Raw genomic sequence first — 24,697 nt, 5'->3', positions numbered from 1 at the left:
GGCCAGAAGCGGCGCTGTGGCTCAAGTGGCAGAGTGCTACAGCCTTGAGCGGGAAGAAGCCAGGGACAGTGCTCAGGCCCTGAGTCCAAGGCCCAGGACTGGCCAAAAAAAAATAAAAAAGCCATTGGGGCTGGGAATATGGCCTAGTGGCAAGAGTGCTTGCCTCGTATACATGAGGCTCTGGGTTCGATTCCTCAGCACCACATATACAGAAAATGGCCAGAAGTAGCGCTGTGGCTCAAGTGGCAGAGTGCTAGCCTTGAGCAAAAACGAAGCCAGGGACAGTGCTCAGGCCCTGAGTTCAGGGCCTAGGACTGGCCAAAAAACCCCCACAAAAAACAAAAACAAACAAACAAACAAAAAGCCATTAGGGATGGGTGGGGAAACTACAGAACAAAATGGCAGAAGTGGTCTCTTGAGACCAACCTGAAGTGATGGCTCACTTCAGGTGTAGGGTGAGGAATCCAGGAAGCCATTACCCCTGTTGGTCTGCTTGTTGACAAGGGTATGATTTGGAGGCAGAGTAATCATCATACGGATTCCTAATTTCTGCAAGCCCCAGTTTCTCAGTCTGCAAAATGACCTGCTCCAACTACCCCACAGGGTTAAAGACCGAAGTCAAACGCTGTGTTCCATGCCTGCTGGGGGCGTCTAGGAGATTGCTTCTTGTAGTTCTTGATGTCACCGTCATCGTATCAAGATGCCCAATACCAGGCAGAGGCTGGAGGAGAGGAAAGTTTAGCACCAGCTTTTCTCCCAAGGAAAACGTACTTGAGAAGCCCTAGGCCAGTTTTGAGTGTAGTCCCAACCACTGGGCATGGAAACGGGAACACTTGGACCTAAATATTCCATGTGTGGAGGGTATCCCTATCTTTCAACGATTAATCAAACTGTTCCCCGAGTTTCCCGGGCTGAGTTCCTCAGATTCCTTTCCACCACTTTTTTCCTATAAACCGCCAACAAGGGCTTACCTTTTACTTGTTTGTCAGCTGCTTAGAGAAGCTGGGTCGGATTCTTTTATTTCCCACCGTAGCATCGATTTTCTCCTCTTAACGAATAGCAGGACCTTAAAGAAAAAAGACAAAAAACAAACAAAACAAACCTCCCAATTTCTGTGGCAGGGCTGGTAGCTAGCAGGACTCCACCCAGGCAGACAGAATGAATGAAAGAAAACGTCTTCCGGTCAGCAGCGGTCTGAAAAAGACTCTGGTCTGGCTGTGTTTCCTGTACCTGTGTGTGTCTACATTCTTTAAGTTCCCCGAGTTTAAAAGTTATGCCGTCCATGCAGATACGGAATTGCCCTCATTTCTTCCTGATCCCCTCAAATGCTTCTTCCATGTAGCAAGTTATGTAGCAAGTTCGTAGATGCGAGTTTGGACAGGATCACAAGCTCCAAAAAGACATGCGGTAGGAAAACAAAATAGCCATAGCCATACAGAATGCTTTGCATTTGGGTCACGAAGTCAGGCAATGGGGTAGAGTGGGCCAAGAAGAAGGGCAACCCAGGGTAGTGGGGGGGGGCAGGGGCTAGGGTAAGGGGAGTCCTTTTGGGGGGTGCCAGGCCCCGGGGGGCTTTCTCGTCAGCAAGCTCCGTTTGCATTTCCGCGCCTCCCGCTGAGGCCATCCGTGCAAATCTGCACCTCCCTTCCCACCCCTCCTCCCTCCCTCGCTCCCTCCCTGCCCCGCCATCTCTCTCTGGGATGCGCCCGCCGCCTGCAACTCAGCCCTCCAAAAGTCAGCCGGGCTCGCAACTCCCGGGCGGCGGCGGCGGCGGCGGCGCCTGCGTGCAGAGGCGCACTCGTGACCCGACCACAAAACGGCGATGCCCGGGCGCTAACGGCGCCGGGTGCCGCGGGAGCCCCCGCTCCGCCCCGCACCTCCGCGGCCCGCCGTCCCCGCCCCCTTCCCGGCCGCCCCCCCACCCCGGGCCGCGATCGGCAACAATGTTTACGTTCCGGGGATTATGACGTCGACGCCTCCCCCCCCCCACCGCTGAAAATGGTTTCCTAGGACTTTGCAAACGGATCTGCCTAAGTGTTGGTGCAAAACTTTGTAGACCTCGGCCGTGGCTGGCTTTATTTATTTATTTTTGGTTTGTTTTCTTTGGTCTTCCCTCCTCCCACCCCCCACCCCCGTCCGCCAAAATGCCGGGGGCAGGAGTGTTGACAATTAATTGGTGAACTCTCCTAAAAAAATGGAGGCAGAGAAAGACTCTGGAAGAAGATTGGTGTGTAGCTTCCCCCCCCCACCCCCGCTCCCAAATCTGTAATATGGTATATGGTAGATCTTTTTTTTTTTTTTTTGGTTGTTTCTTGCTGCCTTTTCTTTCCTTTTCTGTATTTTGCAAGAGGACCGGAAAAAAAATAAATTGCATGCAAAAGGAAGCAAGCAGCTCACTCCTCCAGTCCCTTGTGAGGCGCAGGGTCTCCGACACTTAAGTGGGAGGTGGTAGCGCGGAAAGGCGTGGAGGGGGGCCGAGCGGGCTCGGGGTTCGCTGGGAACCTGGGGGGCTGCGGAGCCGGGTCGCTGGGCGGCGGAGGAAGGAGCCGGGGATGCGGGGGGGCGGTGCGGGGCTCCTTCGGAAGTGAGTGTGCGCGCGCTCGTGGGAGATGAGGCAGCTGCTGGTGCGTTGTGGGGTCTGGGATGGTAGCTTTGTGGCGGGCCGGCCGCCTCTCCCCCTCCCAAGCCCGAACCTCCTCCTCTCACCTCCTTTTCTTGCACTGGCGGCCGGTCGGCGGGGGCTGCTGGGGGTCTCAAGCCCTTCCATTTTCCCAGCTTTCCCGGTAGCTCGAGGGCGGCTCCAGCCTAAGCAATGCCGCCGGCCCCGGGTTCCGGCTTCCCGGCTTTGCCGCCGCGGCCGCCCGGGCTGCCGTAACCGCCGAGCCGGGCGCCGCCGCGGCTCCTCCGGGGCCTACATCTGCCCCGCCAGCCCGCCCGTGCCCGGGGCTGCCCTCGCGGTTGCCCACCCAGGCTCCCGGCCGGGTGGGCAGAGCTCAGCACATCACTAGGGCGGGGGCGAGCCCCCCCCCCAAGTGTCGCTTCCACGGCCTCGGAGGACGCAGGAGGGGAATGCTTCGTGCGGGGCGCAGCCTGGCCCGGGGGCGCCGGGCCCCTTGCCTTTCCCTGCTTTTCAGCATCTTGGGCATCTGCGCAAAGTTGCTCAGGTCGCCGTGGTGGGGTGCCGGGGGCGCACGGCTCCTGCACCTGTTCGTGCTGGGCCCAGGGTGAGAGGCGACCCTCAGTAACGTCCCGGACTCTCTGGTTGGGTCCCCGCAGCGTCCGATTGACCGCCAGAGATACGACGAGAACGAAGACTTGTCGGACGTGGAGGAGATTGTCAGCGTCCGTGGCTTCAGCCTGGAGGAGAAGCTCCGCAGCCAGCTGTACCAGGGGGACTTCGTGCACGCCATGGAGGGCAAAGGTGAGACGTCCCCTCCCCGGTCTGCCCTCCGCGCCGCGGGCCGACCGCGCGCACGTGGGGAGGGAGCTGCCTGTGGCTGGGTTCGTATTTCGCGCCCGCGTCCCCCATTCCAGGGGATCCGGTGACGAAACGAGGCTGAGCACTGGGGGGGTGGGGTGGGGTGGCGAAGGAGGAGGGCAGGCGGGAAGGGGGCCGGGCGCGGGCCTAGGCCCGGCCTGCGCCCACTACCAGCCCCAGGGTGGGCAGTGCCAAGAGGGCTAGTGGACAGAGAGGGACCTGGGGACGGACCGTGGGACCGAGGGAGGGCGTGAGCGCGGCGCCCTTCTCCCCAGCCGGTCGCGTTCCCTGGGCTGCTAGAGGTGTAGCCTTGGGTCTGAGCTGAGGCTTCGGGAGCCCTTGGGACGGCGGGGTGAGGTCCCCAACTTGAAGCCTTCCAGACCTCTGCCATCCTGGGTCCTGCTAGTTGGGAACCGGTGGTGAGGGCCGCCTTGGGCTATTGGGGTTGCCCACCTTCAGGCCTGGGGTTTGTAGAGGCTCTTCTTCCCTTCCTGGGGTTGGAGCCGAGATTAGGATGTGAGTTACTTGGCCTAAAACTGCTACTAAGCCTGAGTGTTTTTGTAGGGGTGGCCTTGACAGCTTGTGTCTAGGAAGTGGAGATTATGGGGTCACTCCCCCTCAGGCATAAGGCTGGCATACCTGACCCTGGCAGTTGGAAGACTTGAGGTGCCTCTGTGAGGAAGTGTTTCCAGGCCTGAGCCCCTGAGTGCGCTTCCTCCTGAGCCCTTCCTATGTAGGGCTGACCTGGGGATGGATGCTCCAGGATTTTGGAGAGCTCCTCAGCCTGGGACCTTTAGGGTCTGAGTTTTCCTTGGCTCCTATTAAGAGAGTAGTTTGGGGTGTCTTCCTGAGGTGGAGGAGATGCCGCCTCTCTTTGGGGCTGAGGGAGGCCTGAAGCAACCCAGCCTGCAGACTGGGGCCAAACATGGCCCAGTGGGGTTGAGTGAGGTTGGAGCTGCTCGGGCCTACCCAGGTCTTCCCAGGAGGTAGAGGTTCATTTGTTCCCGCCTGTGTTGCCATTTCCTTGCAATCACTCAGTTTCCATTTTGTGGCTCCCCACCCCCTTCCTAGAAACCCCTTCCCCCTCTGGGAGCTGACAGCTGGGGAAGGGCCTCCCTCCTCTGGGTTCTGGTTGAGTGGCTGGGGCCCTGGGTTAGCCTGTAGAGACTGTCCCCCAGGCTTTGCATTTTTGAAGTTTCTCTTTTGTGCTGCGTGCCTCCTGGGGCACTGGGCCCTGGTGGGGTGGGTGAGAAGTGGGGGAGGGAGGAAGAGATTTCTTCCAGTCCAAGAGTGGAGTGCCAGACCCAACTGCATTTACATTTCTTCCGTGTAAATGGGATTTTAATTCTTCTCTTTTTTTCCTTCATTTTACTGAATCATTTGGCAGAGCCTATGAGAAAACAATATACAAACTCTTTCCTGGTCATTTGTCAGGAATCCCCAGCCCAGGCTCTTAAAGGTTTTTCTCTCGCTCATTTGGGGAAGTTGCAGTGGGGGTGGGGCAAGGGGAGTGTGTGTGTGTGTGTGTGTGTGTAGGTTAGAAGCTCTGAAGGGCATCCTTACATCTGCTATCCTGGCTTGTTTCAAAGGACCAGGCCTTAGGGTTTCACTAGTTAATTCAAATCTGGCCCCAAAACTTGAGGGAGGAGCTGAGAAACAGGGGGAGCCCTTAGCCTGGATTCTAAATGGAAGCTTCTTAAACTTCTCTTCCTTTAAATCCTTAGGAATCCCCATTCACTGGGAGCCCCTGGGGATCTGAGCCCCCGAGGTCAGGGCTTTCCAGGCTCAGGGTTTTGTTCTTTCTCTCCTATGCGCCAGTTGTCTTGGCCTCCTCCTCCTCCCCCAAGGCTTCCCTGGTGAACTGTTTTTCTGGGGCCCAAGCTTCAGGTGTCTTGGAACCCTTCTGTCTTCCTTCTAACCAACCAGGGGGCAAGTGAGTTGCGTTAATCACCTGACAATTTGAGGGACATAAGGGTTTATCCCAACCTCCTTCCACTCTGTGTTCAGGCATGTGGTTGGGTCAGATCTACCCTGGTTTGGGGATTGAGGAAGAGAAAAAAAAAATGAGTCTAAGGCCCCCTTCATTCCCCAAGGCTTAGGATAAGGATTTGGGGGACCATTCCACACAAAGCTCAGGTGAGTTTTCCTTCAGACCTTCCCATGTCCCATTTGCCTGGTCCACCTGGAGAGCATCCCTCTCCATTCTCCTGTTGAAGCAAGTATTGTGACAGGAGCTCTAGCAGAATTTCACTAGAAGACAACAAAGCTGTGCCCAGTTTCCTAGTTATTTTGGCACCAAATACACAGTTTCCAGGGAAACCAGCTCCCCCCCCCCTTTCACCATGCAGGATATTACAATAAGATTTTCACTGATGCTCGGCTACAATGAGAGCCCTCCTCCCAGCCTCCTCTCTCAGGCCTCAGATCCTCCCAGGTGGCATGCTTCAGTTTTGCAGTCCCTTTACTGTCTCAGCCTGGCCTCGGATGTGATTGTCTGTCCCTCTTCCTGAGCAATAGCCAGTGCTCTTTCAGTGTGGAGCTCTTTTAAGTCTCCTTCTGGGCCCTTGACGGATGGTCTTGTGCTCTTCATTGACAAGTTTGGACCCGTGGGGTAATGCAGAGAATGACTGGGTAGGCAGAGGAGCTGATGGAGGGTATGGCTTCTTTTGGGCTCTGCCTTATCCACTTCCCTATCATTTTAAGGGAGCCTTTGCCATGCAGTCAGTGCCTGTTTCCAGCAAAACCCCACTACCTTTATCATTTTCCCTTCTCTGCTGGATCCTGGTTCATTTGCTCCTGAGTAACTTAACCAACTTGTTTTAATTCAAATATCCAAACAGATTTCAACTATGAGTACGTACAGAGAGAAGCTCTCAGGGTTCCCCTGGTATTTCGAGAAAAGGATGGACTAGGAATTAAGTAAGTTGTTGAAACTAATCACTTCTTCCCCTGTCCTATTCCCTAATGCAGTCTATAGCTTTAGATGGGTTTCTCCTCCCCTGTCCCCACCACCCATCCCTGAAAGGGGCCATTTTCTATGATCTGAGAACACAATTCCTTGTTCAAGACCTTAGCAAGGAGAAACACTCTCTAAAGGTTGGTCTTTTTTTTTTTTTTTTAGGAATTTGAGAAAGATGACATGGGATGTTTAGGGAGTGATGGCTTTTTGTCCTAGTCTGCCCTGATTCCATACAGTATACTAAGAATTGTACCTCTTTCCTCCCCTCTCCTCAAACCCTGAAGACTCCCACAGTGTGGGAAGTGGCATTTTCTGTGGAAGGGTGCTTTCCTTTGGTGCCAGGTCTCCCCTTTCTCCAGCTGCCACTGCCTTACACTCTGGTGATATCTGCCCACGCTCCAGGTGGGAGGAGAGATGGGAACAGGCTGGAAGAACAGGTTTCCGCCCCAGGGGCAGGAGTACCAGAAGAGGTTTACAGTGTAACCCTACATTGCCTCCCTCTCTGGCATCTGCTGCTAGACTTGCTCAAGAGACAGATTCTTAAGAGTGGGGCTGAAACCTTCAGCATCTTCATTAACTAGTACTGTCACCACCATAGTCCACATAGGCAATGTCAAATCCCTGGGAATGGTAGATGTGTGTCTTTTTTATGTTTATTTTTTGCCAGTCCTGGGGCTTGAACTTAGGGCCTAGGCTTTGTCCCTGAGCTGCTTTTTACTCAAGGCTAGCACTCTACCACTTGAGCCACAGTGTCATTTCCTGCTTTTTCTGAGTATTTTATTGGAGATAAAGAGTCTCATGGATTTTTCTCCCTGGGATGGCGTTGGACTGTGATCCTCAGATCTAAGCCTCCTGCGTAGCTAGGATTACAAGCATGAGCCACCAGCACCCAGCGAGTGTGTCATATTTTTTTTCTCTCCTCTGAACTGAGGGTTCCTCCCTCTTTCCATGTAACTCTGGAAATTATTTTCTGCAGGAAGGAGACAGCCAGGGCTGCTGCCCACCCTCCATGAAAGCAAGTGCTTGGCTTTTGTCATCCCCCACATTTCTTCCCTGCAGAAGGGGTAGATAGTGGATGTTTTGTACTCTGCGGAGGTCTGGGTTTACCACTTGCAGTAAGGAGGGGGATTCTTTGATTCCTTGTTCTACAATGACTTCCCTTAAGATGCCACTTCCATACTAAGAGTGAGGATTCCCTCTAGGAAAAATACCTTTCCCTTGGGTGGACCGTAGAGCTTCTGTTGCTTCTGGCTTCTTACCAGATGTGTGTCTGCTTCTGTACCCCCAGGATGCCTGACCCTGATTTCACAGTCCGAGATGTGAAGCTACTAGTGGGTAAGTTGCTTGCTGGCTCAAAGATATGCTGTGGTCAGGAGCAGGAGAAGGGCAAGGGAGGCTTCAGCACCTGCCCGTTTAGTCTTTATACTGCCCTGGGAAAGAAAACTCCCACGGGAGGAGGCCAGGGCAGGTGTGAGCTGCAACTGTCTCTCTTGGGGAGAGTAGGTCAGATTGCAGAAGTCCTGAGCCGCCCTATCAGAGGGCGTTTGCTGGGACACTTTTATGAGGCAGATTTGGACCTAGCCTGCAGCGTGGGCGTCAGCAACACAATCTTTGATCTCTCCTCTGTGTTTGTTTGTGGGTTGCTGGGTAAACCCTGGGTACTTGGTGGCCCCTGAAAGACTTTCATGCTTTCCAGAGGAAGGATTATTCCTGTTCCTTCCTCAGAGTTCTCCACAGACCCAGGGTTGAGGCTTGTCACTCAGTGCTGAGCGCTGCCTGTAAACTCCCGGAGTTACTGCACAGCACGGCTGATGACTGTCCACGAGGTAGCAGGTGGCATTTTACATCTTGAAGTTGAAATAGTTCTGTTCTTTCTGGAAACTCTCTTTGTGCTTATATGGTGGATTGTGAAATGTGTCACAGAAGGTCCTTGCCCTCTTGATTGGAGCAACGGGCAATAAAGAAGTAAAGAGGAGGTCTGGGAATGTGGCTTAGTGGTAGAGTGTTTGCCTAGCATGCATGAAGCCCTGGGTTCGATTCTTCAGTACCACATGGCACTGTGGCTCAAGTGATAGGGTGCTAGCCTTGAGCAAAAGAAACTCAAGGACAGTACCCAAGACCTGAGTTCCAGCCCCAGGACTGGGAGGGGAGAAAAAAAGAAATAAATAGGAGGTCAGAGACTGGTGACTCATTCCTGTAATCTGAGCTTTTTAGGACGCTGAGGTAGGATCAAAGTCAAAGACAAATTTTGGAATTAGAGCCGTGACTCACAAAAGCTCAGGGATAGTACCCAGGCCCTGAGTTTAAGCTGTAGTACAGACAGACAAACAAGTAAAAAGAAAAGGTAAACTTGAGGTCCGGAGCATTACTTAAATGATAGAGCACTTGCAGGGCCTGAGTTTAAACCTCATTACTACTGAAAAAAAGAAGTCAATTGTAACTCTTGTTGAAGGGCTTTGAAGAAATAAATCAGGGCAAAGGATGAACCATGCTGAGACTGTGTTTTACGCACAGTGATTGGGAGGGCCTCTTAGGAGTTGACTGAGGTGGCATTTGAAGGAAATCTATCTATAGGGAACAATATTCTAGGCTAAGAGACGAGCAGTAGCCAGGAGGAGAAGATGAGCTTGGTATGTGAAAGTCCTGAGAGACGGAGAGTGGTAGAACTGGTAGAGGCCATAGGGCTGAATGGCCATGGGGGCCCTGGAGTCTCAAGGAGATAATTTGGCATTGACTTTATATGATGGAAAGCCAATAGCGAGATAAAAAAAAAGCAGGGTACGTGGGGTAGCTATGTAACTCAATTATTTTCTTACAAGAGGTTTCACACATTTTGAAAATTGAAATAGAATTCCCCTACCATAAAGTTCACCAACTATAACTTTATCAAGTGACAAGTCAGTTGCTTTTTTTATAATAGTCATATGTACAGCCATCATCATTATTTGCAGACCTGCTCTGTCACCTCAGAAATAAGCCTTCCTTGGGCTGGGAATATGGCCTAGTGGCAAGAGTGTTTGCCTCGTATACATGAGGCCCTGGGTTCAATTCCCCAGTACCACATATACAGAAAATGGCCAGAAGTGGCGCTGTGGCTCAAGTGGCAGAGTGCTATCCTTGAGCAAAAAGAAGCCAGGGACAGTGCTCAGGCCCTGAGTCCAAGGCCCAGGACTGGCACCAAAAAAAAAAAAAAAAAAAAAAAGAAAGAAATAAGCCTTCCTAGTTCTCTCCCTGTATCCCCTTGTAACCACCAACCTGCTGCTTTTGATTCTTTTCCTCTATGATTGGCCTATACTGAACATTTTTTATAGGTATAGTCAACTATTATTGGACCTTCTGTGATTGGTTTCCTTTACTCACATAACATTTTCTTTTTTTTTTTTTGGCCAGTCCTAGGCCGTGAACTCAGGGCCTGAGCACTGTCCCTGGCTTCCTTTTTGCTCAAGACTAGCACTCTGCCACTTGAGCCACGGCACCACTTCTGGCCATTTTCTGTATATATGGTGCTGAGGAATCGAACTCAGGGCCTCATGTATATGAGGCAAGCACTCTTTTTTTTTTTTGGCCAGTCCTGGGCCTTGGACTCAGGACCTGAGCACTGTCCCTGTCTTCCTTTTTGCTCAAGGCTAGCACTCTGCCACTTGAGCCACAGCGGCACTTCTGGCCGTTTTCTGTATATGTGGTGCTGGGGAATCGAACCCAGGGCCTCATGTATACGAGGCAAGCACTCTTGCCACTAGGCCATATTCCCAGCCCTCACATAACATTTTCAAGGTTCATCCATGTTGTACATGAATCATACTTTTTGTGTGTGTGTGTGTGTGTGTGTGGCCTAGGTGGTGTCCCTGAGTTTTTTTGTTCAAAGCTAGTAGTGCTCTATCACTTGAGCTATGGCTCCACTTCTGTCTTTTTGCTGATTAATGGAAGGACTTTGCTGCCTGGGTTGGCTACACAAATCCTCAGCCTCCTGAGTAGCTAAGATGATAGGTGTGAGCTGCTTTTGCCTGGCTTTATGTTTCATTCTTGTTTGTGGTGCTGCTGCTGCTACTGGGAATTGAACCAACGGCCTTCTGCAAACTAAGCAGTAACTCTACTACTGAGCTACACCTCCAATCTAGAATGGCTTAATAAGCGGCCATTGTATAGATAGCTCAGATTTTGTTGTTCCATTCATCCACTAAGTGGATGTGTCTGGTTTTGTCTGTCATAACTAGTGCACTAGGTTGCAATGTGAGCATGTATTTCCATTTCTCTTGCGGCTGTGCAGTATTGATGAGTAGAATAGCTGTGTCATATGGCATCTTAATCTGTTTGCTGTTACTATAACAGCTTACCTGAGACTAATTCCCAAAGAAAAGAGATTTATTTTAGTTCTTGGTTCTGGAGACTGGGAAATGCAGGAAAAGTGAGGTGCTGGCATCTGCTCAGCTTCTGGTGAGATGATGCACTGCTCCAACTCATGGCAGAAAGGGGAGGGACAAGCTGGCACGTGGAAGAGGCAGAACAGCTTGTCTTATAAACAGCCTGCTATCCTTGTCACTAATCCAGTCCCCAAAGAAAGGCATTAATCTGTTCAGAGGGGTCCATATTCCTGGTCCAGAAACCTACCAATAGTCTCTGTCCCAACACTGGCACAGTGGGACTGATGGTCCCAACACATGAATTCATGAGGGCTACACTCAAGTCACACTGTATGGTAAGTGTATTTGATTTCATGAGGACCTGGCAGTCCGCTTCCCAAAGCTCTTTTACATTCCCATCAGCTTTGGATACAGGGTTGGACCTCATCCTTGCCAACAATTGTTATTGTCTGTGTTTTTGATGGTGGCCATGCCAGTAGGTGTGAGATGGTAGTGACCAGACACTTTAGAGTTTTAAAATTCCATTCTAGGGGCTGTGTAGAGGTTGAGGGCAATTGGCCAGCATGGTGTCAGATGATCTGGTCAGAATAATTGGTCCAAACGTGTGAACAGATACTTTGAGGAGAGGAGCATGTTTAGTCAAGGATATACTGCTGAAAGATGGAAGGGTCCCAGTCAATTGGATATGGCCTGCCCTAGAGAAGGATTTTAGCACCAGGCGCTGGTGGCTCATGCCTGTAACCCAGGAGACTGAGTTCGAGGATCGTGGTTCAAAGCCAGCCTGGGCAGGAAAATCTGTGAGACTCTTATTCCAAATTAATCACCAAAAAAACAGAAGTGGCATGTGGCTCAAATGGTAGAGTGCTAGCCTTGAGCTGAAGAGCTCAGGGATAGTGCCCAGGCCCAGAGTTAAGCCCCACAACCGACAAAAAAAGGAAGATTTTAGTGGGGTTCTGGTGGCTCATGCCTGTAATCCTAGCTATTCAGAAGTCTGAGATCTGAGGATCATGGTTTGAAGCTAACTGGGGTAGGAAAGTTCTTGAGACTCTTATCTCCAATTAACCACCAGAAAACCAGAAGTAGTGCTGTGGCTCATGTGGTAGGATGCTAGCCTTGGGCAAAAGAGCTCTGGGAGGGCTGATAATGTGACTTAGTGGTAGAGTACTTTTCTAGCATGTATGAAGTCTTGGATGTGATTCCTCAGCACCACATAAAAACAGAAAAAGCCAGAAAAGACACTGTGGCTCAAGTGGTAGAGTGCTAGCCTTGAGCAAAAGAAGCTCAGAGACAGTGTCCAGACCCTGAGTTCAAACCCTATCTATAACCGACCCCCAATATATATAAACATATTTTTATTTTATTTATAATATATTCTTATATATATATATATATTTTGTGTGTGTGTGTGTGAAAGAATCTAGAAATTATGAAGGAAGTGAATGTCAGAGCAGAAGGGGACAGACTATTTCAGTAAGGGTAGGAAATGGGACATCGCACACTTTAAATCAAGTGTATGAAGCCAGGTGCTGGTGGCTCACAGTTGTAATCCTAGAGGCTCAGGAGGCCGAGACCTAGTGGATCTCAGTTTGAAGCCAGCCTGGGGGTCAGAAAAGTCTGAGAGTCCATTTCCAAAATAACTATCAAAAAGCTGGGCTGGGGTGGGGGGAAGGGAAGGTTGGAGAAAATAAGGGAAGAGGTAACAAATATGACAAGAAATGTACTCACTACTTTACATATGTAACTGTAACCCCTCTCTATATCACCTTGACAAGAAAAAAAAAAAAAGCTAGGCTGAGGTGTGGCACAAGTGGTAGAGTGCCAGGTGTGAGCAAAGAAGCTGAGTGACTGAGAGGCACATACTACCAAAAACAAAAAAAGGAAAAAGTAAAGACTGGCTGGAAGTGCTGGTGTATGCCTGAAATCCCAGCTACTCTAGAAGCAGAGATTGGGATTTGGCCTGGGTAAAACCCTCAGCTATGGGTTGAAAAGGGGGCCTCATGAAGCTTTCTACCCAGGCTGGGCTTGGACCTCCATCCTCCCATTCTCAGGATCCCAGATAGCTAGGGTTACAGGATGAAGGCTTTCATCTGTCATCTGGCTGGCACTGGGTGTCATTCTGTCATCCTCTCTCATTCATTGTAAGGAATCTGTATAATGAATCTTCCCTGTGCTGTTGTGTTCAGAGCTATCCCTTACCACACATCGGTCTTCCAAGTCAACAGTTCTTTCTGCTTGCATTGTCCTGCCACCCAGGCACTGTGCCATCTTGCCTGCTGTTCCCGCCGCCCTCTGGGAGCCACATCCCAGCAGGGCTCTATCAGAGGGTTGCTGGTGCATTTGTTTTCTTGGAGGATCCATAGAGCCTCTCCCTGTGCCAGCAGAACTGATTTCCTTATCCTCCCTTCATTCCCATTCTGACCCTTCCAGTGGCCTGTGGCTTCCAGGACACCTGGGGAGCTAGACAGAACTCTTAGCACACCAAGGAAGCTATTCTTAGAACCAAGTGTCCCAGCCTCTGGCTTGGGATTCTGTCACTTGGCCTCTTCTACCTTCTCTGTGGCCCCAGCTGTTCCACTCATGCCGGTCCTGGGCTCTGAAAGGAATGAGGCCTAGTTAAGTACGCTCCATCTTGACTTCCCTTTCATCAGAGGGTGGGGCCCACTGAGGTGGGTGGGGTCACCTGGGGATCCTGGCCTGGGGAGTATTCCTGGTTTGGTTCCCTGTGGCCTCTGTCACTTTAGAAAGCTATAAAGGAGGGCTGGGAATGTGGCTTCTTGGTAGAGTATTTGCCTAGCATGCATGAAATCCTGGGTTCGATTCCTCAATACCACATAAAGAGAAAAAAGCCAGAAGTGGTGCTGTGGCTCAAGTGGTAGGACACTTTCCTTGAGCACAGAGAGACTCAGGGACAGAACCCAGACTCTTGAATTCAAGCCCTAGGGCTGGGGAAAAAAAAAAAAAAAAGAGAACGAAAGCTGTGAAGAAAACCAGAACCACAAGGGAGCACAGGAGTACTAGGGTCTCAATGAGGAGACAAGAGGCCTGGTTATTACCTCCAGAGTGAACCTGGCCGTCACTTGTAAAGAATATGGTGTCCAGGGCTGGGAATATGGCCTAGTGGCAAGAGTGCTTGCCTTGTATACCTGAGGCACTGGGTTCGATTCCTCAGCACCACATATACAGAAAATGGCCAGAAGTGGCGCTGTGGCTCAAGTGGCAGAGTGCTAGCCTTGAGCAAAAAAGAAGCCAGGGACAGTGCTCAGGCCCTGAGTTCACGGCCTAGGACTGGCCAAAAAAAACAAAAAAAACCCAAAAGAATATGGTGTCCGTTCTGTCAAGTCACATGGTTCCAGGGTGGGGCTCCTGACTACTCAGAACTACTGAAGACATTTATTTATTTATTTATTTATTTTTCTTTCTTAGTAGGTTCTAAGGCTTGAGCTGTCCCTTACCTTTTTCTTTCTTTTGCCAGTTATGGAACTTGAACTCAGGGCCTGGGCACTGTCCCTGAACTTCTTTGTGCCCACTTGAGCCACAGTGCTACTTCTGGCTTTTTTGAGTAGTTTATTGGCGATAAGAGTCTCTAGGGACTTTTCTTCCTGGGCTGGCTTGGAACTGATCATCAGATCTCAGCCTCCTGAGTAGCTAGGATAACAGGCATGAGCCACCAGTGCTCAGCTTCCCTTAGTTTTTTTTTTTTGCTCAAGGCTGGCAATCTTATCACTTGAGTGACAACTCTACTTTTAGCTTTTTTTTTTTGGAGTTGGAGATGAGAGTCTTACTGACTTTCCTACTAAAGGCTGACTTTGAACCATTATCCTCAGATCTCAGCTTCCTGAGGAGCTAGGATTATAGGCTTTAGCCACCTGTACCCAGCTCTGCTGGTGTTTTTCAGGTGAGGGGATTTATCTTTCTGGTCTCTAGACATGGTTATGCCTATCCTACCCACAGGCTTCTGGTCATTTCTTCAGTTCAGCTTGCAGTAGAAGCACCAGGTTGCCAGTGGCTCACACATATAATCCTAGCTACTCAAGGCTGAGATCTGAGGATCCTGGTTTGAAGCCAGCGGTACGGAAAACTCCATGAGGCTATTATCTCCAATTAACCACCAAAAAGCCAGAAGTAGAACTGTGTTTCAAGTGGTAGAACACTAGCTTTGAGCAAAAGTGCCCAGGTCCTAAGTTTAAGCCCCAGGACTGACTGGTGCATGTGTGTACGCACAGGCACGCACACACATGTAAATACACACACACACACACACGGAGGCCTATAGTACATGCTAGGCAGGACATAAGAATAGATAACAGCATGCACTTATTCATTCATCAAAGATTTACTAAGCTCCTCCTATGTGCCAGGCTCCATTCTAGAATCTTGGGTTAAAGGAATGGATAAGACCAGACTATTAGTGTTTACTAGAATGGTAAGGGCAATAAATAAGTGACCCGAAGTTCCTATTGAGGATGGAGTGGTATGTTATCCAGGATGATATTTTTCTCTTTGTGTAGCTACAAGGTGACCTCTGTAGCTTAGTTAGAGGAAGTATCCTGGTGACCAGTTGGTCTTAAGAACAGTCCTTTCCTGTATTTTTTGCTGTTTAATGGAGCCTGAGTCAAGTTATCAGGAGAAGGCCCCAGGGGAGCACCCTTCCTGCCTCCTACTGCTTCTGGTAGCTATAACAATTCCTAGCATTCCTTGGCTTGTGGCTGTATTACTACTTTCTCAGCCTATATCTATACGTGGCTCTCACTTATTGGATCCTCCCTGTCTGCAAAGAGCCAGTCTAAGTAAGGTCCTATTCATAGGTATCACTAAGTAGGGCCTCCACATATCTGTTGGGAGTGGAATAACATGGCCCTAGAGTGGAAATAAAATTCACTACCTGACTAGAATAGAGGACTAGAAATTGCTGGCTCATGTCTGTAATCCTAGCTACTCAGGAGGCTGTGTGAAGCCAGCCTAGGCAGACAAATCTAAGAAACACCTCACCCTACCCCAAATCTCAAACCCTACTACTTCAAAAAAAGAAGAAAAAAGCACAACTTCAGGGTTGTTGTTTTTTGACAGTCCTGGGCCTTGGACTCAGGGCCTGAGCACTGTCCCTGGCTTCTTCCCGCTCAAGGCTAGCACTCTGCCACTTGAGCCACAGTGCCACTTCTGGCTGTTTTCTGTATATGTGGTACTGAGGAGTCGAACCCAGGGCTTCATGTATATGAGGCAAGCACTCTTGCCACTAGGCCATATCCCCAGCCCCAACAACTTCCAGTTTTATTTAACTATAATGCACATAACATATACCCCACTTACTAAATGACGTGGCTCACTTTTTTTAAAAAAGTATATTCACAGTTCTGGAACCATTGTACCATAATTAACTTTAGTACCCACCATAAAAACCTTGCCTAGTTAGGTATTCTGATTATGTTTTAGAATCCAAACTGGTCAGTTCAATGGGACTGGTAGGTCCAGAGTTAGTTAACTGGCAGAGTTATCAGGCAGTTGCATAAACTTCTAACCATCTGACTTTCCCTTCTGGTGCAGTCAGACCCCACCCCCCCATCAGAGATTCAATCCCTCATGAGTTGACCTTAAAAAGAAGTGTGTGTTTGTGTGTGTACATGTAATGAACACATATAGACACCCCCCCCCCTTACCAGTCCTGAGGCTTGAACTCAGGGCCTGGGCAGTGTCCTTAGCACTCTTCCACTTGGGCCACAGTTTCAGTTTTGGCTTTTTCTGTTTATGTGATACTGAGGAATTGGACCCAGGGTTTCATGCATGCTAGGCAAGGACTCTACCACTAAATCACATTCCCAGCCCCAGACTTTTTTCTCTTGCTAGGATTCCCTAAAGAATACAGTATATCAGCATATTTATGTAGCATTTTCATTGTATTGGGTATTATAAGTGTAAGTATATGAATTAGTGCATTGAATTGCCTATGTTCTGTGCAGACTCATTTTGTATAAAGGACATATGCCTTCTTGGGGTTTGATACCTTGGTTGGGGGTGTCTCTGAAACTGTTGTAGTTACATGAGCTTGGTTGACTAGATAACACTTCCTTTCAGCAGACACAGCCTATGTTCTGTGCATTAACATTTAAGTCTCACAACCATCCCTAGATTGGCTGTTGTTTTTGCCCTCTATTACAGTAGAGGAAACAGATAGTCACATAAGCTATGGCCTAAGGCACAGGCTAAAGCCCAGCTGGGATATGAACCTGTGATGTGTAACTACTGCATGATGCTAGCAGAGACAGCCAAGCTTGGCCTGTACTTCTAACTTGCAGGAGCCCCTGGGAATATGGAGATTTTTATTTATTTTATTTTTAGTGCTAATCCTAGGGCTTGAATTCAGGACCTGGTTGCTATCCCTGAGCTTTTTGGCTGAAAGCTAGTGCTCTACTACTTGAGCCACAGCTCCACTTCCAGCTTTTTGGGTGCTTAATTAGAGATAAGTGTCTCATGGCATTTCCTGCCCAGGCTAGCTTTGAACTGGGTTCCTTAGATCTCAGCCTCCAGAGTAGTTGGTATTACAGGCGTGAGCCACCTGCACCCAACATGGGAGATGGAGATTTTAGGATACTGTATTCATCTCCTACCTCCTTACCTTGGCTTCAATCTTGAGTTAGAGGCAGAGAGGTAGGGGAGAGGTGGGAATCTGGCCAAAGAGGGAGAGAGCTCTAATATCAGGTTCTCCCAGAATGCTCAATGGGAGCTCACCTGTTCCCTGTCCCCTGGTTACGGTAGGACCTATACTGTCAGTATCACATCCACAGTTTCCAGCAAAGGCCAGGGATGCCCCCTGGTGGATCTGTGTAAACACGGCTGTTTTCCCTTGGGTCTTCTGGTGTAGGCCACTGAGGGCTGAGGATGTTGAAGGCTGAAGTTGTATCCATCCTTAGCCTGTGATCTGAGTACACAGTATTCCAGGGGTTGACTTAGGAGCCTGGCCTGTGGTGGTCAACTGAATGAGCTTCAAACCTTACCCCGGTAGTTCACCTACAGGGCGTGTTGGCCAAGTTGGTTGTTTGAGCATCAGTTTCTTACCCATCATATGGCCTGTATAGAGGCTGTGCTCAGTAGGTGTTAACAGTTGCTACTGGTAGAAAGATAATCCAGGGAGCCAGCGCCAGTAGCTCATGCTTGTAGTCCTAGCTACTACTCAGGAGGCCAGCCAGGGCAAGAAAGCCCATGAGACTCTTATCTCCAGTTAACCACCAGGAAACAGGAAGTGGTACTGTAGCTCAAGTGGTAGATTGCTAGCCTTGAGCTGAAGAGCTCAGGGACAGCGCCCAGGCCCAGAGTTCAAGCCCCACAACTGACCAAAAAAAAAAAAAGAAGAGTAAAGAGAGATTATCCAGGGAACTTGAGGCAGTCACTCAGGGCCCATTGCTTGCTTTCCTTACTGGTAGAGACCTTCCTACCTGGTTTCCAGGATTATTGGGAAGAGCAGATCTTGAATCTGAAGTCCAAGTCCTAAACACTTAAGCAGTTACTTTTATTACACTTCCTACTGTGTGAAAGGCACTGTTTACTCAACAAATCCTGGCCGCAGGCCTGCTACAGGCAGGTTCTGTGCCCCTAGCTGGCATGAAAGAGGGTATGGGATGAAATTGCTAGCCCATGTCAGTATTCAATTTCAACAAAACCTTTGTTGAGTACAAGGGTCAGCATGCTGTCTCAGAAGGGGGAAGAGTAAACATTTCAGGCTTTGAGGCCATGTGCTCTCTGTTGCAACCACCCCTGGTAGCATGCAAGTATCCCCAGGTGACAGGGAAAATGGTGTGTGGCTAGGTGAGCTTTCCATGTACATCAAGGAGTATGAATGTCACCTGACTTGCACGTCATGAAATTTGCTTTAATTTCCTGTAAAATCCATTCTTAGCTTGTGGGGCTGCGTGGACATTCCTGAGGCTGTCATTTTGGTAAATGTACCAAAAACCTTTGGAGGTAGCTGTGAATAAGAGGTTGTCTATTTTCTGTTGATATTCCTAAGTTTCAGTAGCCTGTGTATTTGTCACTGAGTTCATGGAGAGTTAGGGCCTCTGAGGCCATGTGATTGTTTTCTTGCCTGCAATTGCAATGCTTATTCTGAGAGACACCCCAGAAGTGACAACTTCCTGAAGAAATCTCTTGGACTTGGCAGGCCCCTTTGTGTCTGTTTCTCCCCTCTCAGAACACTGTTCTTTGGCTCATTCGTTGGTGGAAGTCCTGGAGACATTTAGTGGAATTCCACAGATGAGTGAATAGACTGCAAAAAGGAGTAAGATTAATCTTGGGCTGGGAATATGGCCTAGTGGCAAGAGTGCTCGCGTTGTATACATGAAGTCCTAGGTTCAATTCCTCAGCACCACATTTATAGAAAAGGCCAGAAGTGGCGCTGTGGCTCAAGTGGCAGAGTGCTAGCCTTGAGCAAAAAGAAGCCAGGGACAGTGCTCAGGTCCTGAGTTCAAGGCCCAGGACCACAAAAAAAAAATATTAACCTTTAAAAACTTCATGGATTTTCCTGCCCAGGCTGGCTTGGAATTGTGACCCTCAGATCTCAGCCTCCTAACTAGCTGGGATAACAAGGGTGAGCCATCCAGTGGCACTTACTTTCTTTCATTCGCCTACCATTTATAGATAAAGTCAGAGAAGCCAAATAACTTGGCTTCACAGAAGGAAGGAGGGAGACTTCTGAAGCTCATAGAGATAAACACTGTCCTTGTGTTGAATATACAGAAAAGCCTTGAATTCCTTGTGAAGGTTTTCTTTTTAAAAGCAGTCGTGAGGGGCTGGGAATATGGCCTAGTGGCAAGAGTGCTCGCCTTGTATACATGAAGCCTTGGGTTCGATTCCTCAGCACCACATATATAGAAAACGGCCAGAAGTGGCGCTGTGGCTCAAGTGGCAGAGTGCTAGCCTTGAGCAAAAAGAAGCCAGGGACAGTGCTCAGGCCCTGAGTCCAAGCTCCAGGACTGACAAAAAAAAAAAAAAAAAAAAAAGAAAAGAAAAAGCAGTAGTGAGCCACTGAAGGTTTTAATTATGGGGCAGGGGAGAGAGGTGTGTTCATGGTGTGAGCATGAGTGGGAGGGGAAGACTGAAGACCCCTGGGAAGGAGCTGAGGTCATCTTGGCAGATGTGAAGGTGTGAAGGAGAACTGCAGAGAGTAAGGAGACCCCTAGTTGCGATCTGGAGCCCTGAGCTGGCAGGGCTGACCAGGGTGTGCCTCGTGCCCCCAGGGAGCCGGCGGCTGGTGGATGTGATGGACGTGAACACCCAGAAGGGCACAGAGATGAGCATGTCCCAGTTTGTGCGCTACTATGAGACGCCTGAGGCACAGCGGGATAAGCTCTACAACGTCATCAGCCTGGAGTTCAGCCATACCAAGCTGGAGCAACTGGTCAAGCGGCCCACTGTGGTAAGTCCCAGCCCAACACCCCTCCTGATACCAGGCCTAACTCCCCTGCTGCCTGGCTCCAGGCTGTCCTGTCCTTTGAGATAGAGTTGCTGGGATGGGCGAGACCAAGGCTCTTGGGTTTAGAGGGGATGTTGGGAACAAGGCTTTGGCTCTGAGGCATGCTGAGGCTGGAGGAAAGGGTGAAGTGATGAGGGAATCAGGGGCCTGGGGCATGTGCTTCTGGCTCATGTGCTTCTGGCTGTGTCTGGGTTCAGACTGGGAGCACTGACGTGGCCTGGCTTTCAGGTGGACCTGGTAGACTGGGTTGACAACATGTGGCCCCAGCACCTGAAGGAGAAGCAGACCGAAGCAACAAATGCCATTGCCGAGATGAAGTACCCCAAAGTAAAGAAGTAAGATGGCCGGGCTGGGAGTGGGGGTGGGAAGGGTATTCCTAAGCTTGGGACCATCCATGAGGGCTTGAGTGTTCCTCTGGCTAGCCCCATCTGGAGCTGAAGGACTCAGCACTGCTGCTCCCAGGGTGGGATAGGAGGATGGGATCCTTCCTATGGGCAAGCTGGACATAGTCCTGCAATGGACCAGGCCCTCCATCCCAGATCTTCCCCAGAGTGGTGATCTGAGGAAGAGATGGGAAAGAGGCACCTCTGCATGTACTCCTGTGTATATGTGTTTGTGTGGAGATTAGTGTTTGCGTGTATTTACTCACACACAATCAACTATTTCCTCCCTTTCATGTGCCCCACAAGAGGGTCTTACTCAACAGTACACTTTTTTCTTTTTGCCAGTCCTGAACCTTGAACTCAGGGCCTGGGCCCTGTCCCCTAAGCTGCTTTTGCCCAAGGCTAGCACTCTACCACTTGAGCCATAGTACCACTTCTGGCTTTTTCTGTTTATGTGGTGCTGAGAAATGGAATCCAGGGCTTCATGCGTACTAGGCAAACACTCCGCCATCAAGCCCCATTCCCAGCCCTTAAAGACTTAGAGTTTTAATCAAGAGTGTTTTGAATTATTTCTCTCCAGTTCAAAATAAAGAGAGAGAGAGACAAGTTTAAGAGGCAGGAGTTTATGGGATTTTCATTTGTTCCTCTCTCCCTCTCCCTCTCCCTCTCCCTCTCCCTCTCCCTCTCCCTCTCCCTCTCCCTCTCCCTCTCCCTGTCTTGTAAGTTGTGGGGCTTGAACTCAGGGTCTAGGTGCTGTCCCTGAGGCTCTTTTTGTTTAAGGCTAGTGCTCTACCCCTTGAGCCACAGCACCACTTCTGGCTTTCTGGTAGTTAATTGGAGATAATAGTCTCATAGACCTTCCTGCCTGGGCTTCAAACTATGATCTTCAGATCTCAGCCTCCTGGGTAATTAGGATTAAAGGCATGAGCCACCAGTGCCTGGCTTAGTACATACTTTTTGGATGAGAAGGGAGTCTAATGTTGAGACCTAGGACCTCTGACTCACAAGAACCTTTCCTGAACAAATCTCAGGGTCATCTCAGTCAGCAGAAGTATGGTTTCTAGGCAGAAGGTTGACTGAGGGCTGGGGGAGTAATGATGGCTATGAACATATATTTATGTACATGCCTGTTCAGCACATCTTGAGCCTGATCGTTGAACCAGGGTAGGGGTAGCAAGGGGCTTCCCCAGTTCAAGGTCTTGAGTAATGGGCCCTTAAAAGGAGGAAATCACATTGGGGGCTCCAGCCATGCAAAAGGGGAAGGAGATGCTGGCTGTCCCAGGCAGCACTGGGCTCTGGTCAGAGTTGACACTGGCAGCCTGAATCCATTAGCATCCGTGTTCAGCCCTGCTGCCAGCAGTGCCCCCAGGAGGTGCTTGCTGTGAACTTTTCACCCCTTTGGCCCTACATTCAGTGCAAATTGAATGCCTACTGCGTGCTAGGCTTTGTAAGAGAGGCCAGCTCTCAGGCCCTGGGCTTCTCATGGATTGCTCTCATTCTCTCTTCTCTTTCTCTCATTATGTTATAGACATTTGTCCGCTCCAAGCGGAAGCGCCATGCATCCTTTGGATCTGGGCTGCATCAAAGGCAGAGGCATAGGCCAGGGGTGTGGAGGGAGGGTACCAGGGTTTGTTCTCTATTTTATTCTATTCTGTTCTGATAGGATCAAAGGGAAATGTGTGCCTGAGAAGGACAAGTAAAGAGATAAAAGCAAGTGTGGTGGTGCCCACCTGTAATGCCAGCTACTTGGGAGGCAAATGCAGGAGGAGTTGGTAGCTAGCCTAATCAAAACTACTGACACTGTCATATAAACAAAATATAAACAAAAGGGCTGGGGTTTGTGACTGAAGCGGTAGAACGCTTATCTGGTATGTGGGAGGCCTTAGGTTCCATGTGGGACACTGGGGAAGAAAGAGAGGTGAACAGGACTGAAGCCCCCACCCTGTGGATAAAAGTGCCTCATGGTGCTGGCTGTGGTGATTGGAGAAGGGAAACAGAGTCTTGGGAGGGAGGAGGTGTAGGCGGAATGCTTTTGGGATCTTGTCACCAGGAGAGCTTCTTGGAGGAGACGTTTCACCTGGGCTTTAGACAATAGAGGAGATGAGGAGCAGTGGGGAGTGATGGAGGAAGGGAAAGGGCTTAGGGTAGAGCTGTAGGAATGGATTTAGGGTTCAGATTATGGCTCTCATGGACTGATCCACCCATTGATGGGTCCAGTGAGTCATTCCTTCACAACAGTGCACTGGGCATCTGACAGGTGCTGGTTATCAGGGACACATGGGACAGCAGCTGTGATGGGCTCTCTGTCCACATCAGGCATATAGTTTAGGGGGGAGACAGATGTTAACCCAGCTATGGGGATCTGACAGCTGTTGTGGAGGCCACAACAGAGGCCTGTGGTACTTCTTACCTGGTCATGGTGGTCAGGGAGGCCTCCTGAGCGGTGATCTAAAGATTGCATGGCTTCTCGGGTAAGAAAGACTGCTAAGGCTTTCCTGGCTGAGTGCAGTGGGCTGGTGGGATTAGGCATTGGGCATAGTGTAGGGGTAAGTCATGAACAGGGCCCAATGCCCCAGTCTTCCTGTAGAATGCCCCAATTTTCCCCAAGAACAGTTGGAAACCTCTCCCCATATTTTATCAGGGCCTTACGCACTCAAGTGTTCTGCCACTTGAGCCATGCACCTGGCCCTTTTGCTTGTCTGTATTTCAGATACACTCTTGTGCTTACTTTGCCTAGCCTGGCCTCAGACTGTGATCCTCTTTTTCCTGAGCTGGGACCAACCAACCACAGGGGTGTACTGCCATGTCTTGTTTTCTCTGGAGATTTTAAGAAGAGAGGGATGTTTTTAGGTTTACATTGTACAAAATCTTCTTGCAATGTGGACTGAAGGGTGTGGGACCAAGCAGGTTGGAATAGGCCACTGCCTAGCCTAGATAGAGAAAAGAGAGTGGGAGATGGAAGGGGTAGGAGGATACCTGAACACATTTTTTGGAAGAAGATAGCACCGAGAAATGTACATATCAGTTTCAGTTTAAGTCTACCTTATCTGTAGTATCTTCTGTACTTTGCTGAGATCCTTCCACCCCCCCACCCCCCACGCAGTTGGTTGTGGGGCTTGAACTTAGGACCTGGGCACTGTCCTTGAGCTTTTTTTGTTCAAGGCTACCACTCTACTACACTTCACTTCTGGTTTTCTTGCAGTTAAATGGAGTTAAGAGTCTCATGGCCTTTCCTGCCCAGACTGACTTTTTTTTTTTTTTTTTGGCCAGTCCTGGGCTTGGACTCAGGGCCTGAGCACTGTCCCTGGCTTCTTCCCGCTCAAGGCTAGCACTCTGCCACTTGAGCCACAGCGCCGCTTCTGGCCGTTTTCTGTATATGTGGTGCTGGGGAATCGAACCTAGGGCCTCGTGTATCTGAGGCAGGCACTCTTGCCACTAGGCTATATCCCCAGCCCCCAGACTGACTTTGAACCAGGATCCTCAGATCTCAACTTCACTAGTAGCTGAGATTACAAGCATGAGCCACCAGCAACCTATCTGAGATTCTTTTAAATAGTAAACTCTATCAATATGGGTAGGATCCCCTCTTATATATCCCAAGCACGGTACATATACTGTTTTCTAGGCCCACATATTCAGTCTAGTATTTGGCAGGTAGATTTAAAAATTAACTCCGCTGGTGGCTGTGGGGATTTACTAGAGGACTTGAGCTTCCTTAGGAAGGAAGATGTCACCTTGGAAAGCCCAGTTGTTCAGCAGGAAAGAATGCCTTTCAAACGTTCATAAGCAAGGTAAAAAAAAGAAAAAAAATGCCACCACAATGAAGTCCTCTGAGATCATGGAATAGTTCTGTGGAATTTAATTAAAATGACATTGTTTCTAGAAATTGCACAGCTTCCTTGCTGGAGCAGGGACAGCTGACGGCTCTCCTGAATAGAAGGAGAAGGGGAAATGGTGGCAGACACCATTGCTTTCTCCCTGGCTCCAGGGTTTATGCTGTTGGGTTGTAGTCAGAGGTTTAGGCATTTTATTTGTTTGTTTTGCTAGTCCTGGGCC

At 49.6% G+C, this 24,697-nt stretch overlaps 1 protein-coding gene across 6 annotated transcripts in view; it reads left to right on the top strand.

Annotated features, from left to right (window-relative positions):
- The first annotated feature begins 1,945 nt into the window (after positions 1–1,945).
- The window catches only part of Kdm2b (lysine demethylase 2B), a 90,669-nt gene continuing 67,917 nt past the window's right edge, over positions 1,946–24,697 (top strand). For 3 of the 6 annotated variants that reach the window (XM_048342988.1, XM_048342983.1, XM_048342982.1), the window contains exons 1-6: positions 1,947–2,227; positions 3,277–3,421; positions 6,319–6,397; positions 7,726–7,772; positions 20,023–20,201; positions 20,487–20,593. In XM_048342988.1, the coding sequence (XP_048198945.1) occupies positions 2,195–2,227; positions 3,277–3,421; positions 6,319–6,397; positions 7,726–7,772; positions 20,023–20,201; positions 20,487–20,593 (590 nt within the window). In that variant the 5' untranslated portion in view covers positions 1,947–2,194. Of the gene's footprint in view, positions 2,625–3,276; positions 3,422–6,318; positions 6,398–7,725; positions 7,773–20,022; positions 20,202–20,486; positions 20,594–24,697 lie in introns of all 6 variants that reach the window. The other 3 variants (XM_048342985.1, XM_048342984.1, XM_048342986.1) reach the window with 2 other exon arrangements.

Source organism: Perognathus longimembris, chromosome 3 (genome assembly GCF_023159225.1).
Source record: "Perognathus longimembris pacificus isolate PPM17 chromosome 3, ASM2315922v1, whole genome shotgun sequence".
NCBI lineage: Eukaryota > Metazoa > Chordata > Mammalia > Rodentia > Heteromyidae > Perognathus > Perognathus longimembris.
This window is presented reverse-complemented; position numbering and strand designations above follow the sequence as displayed.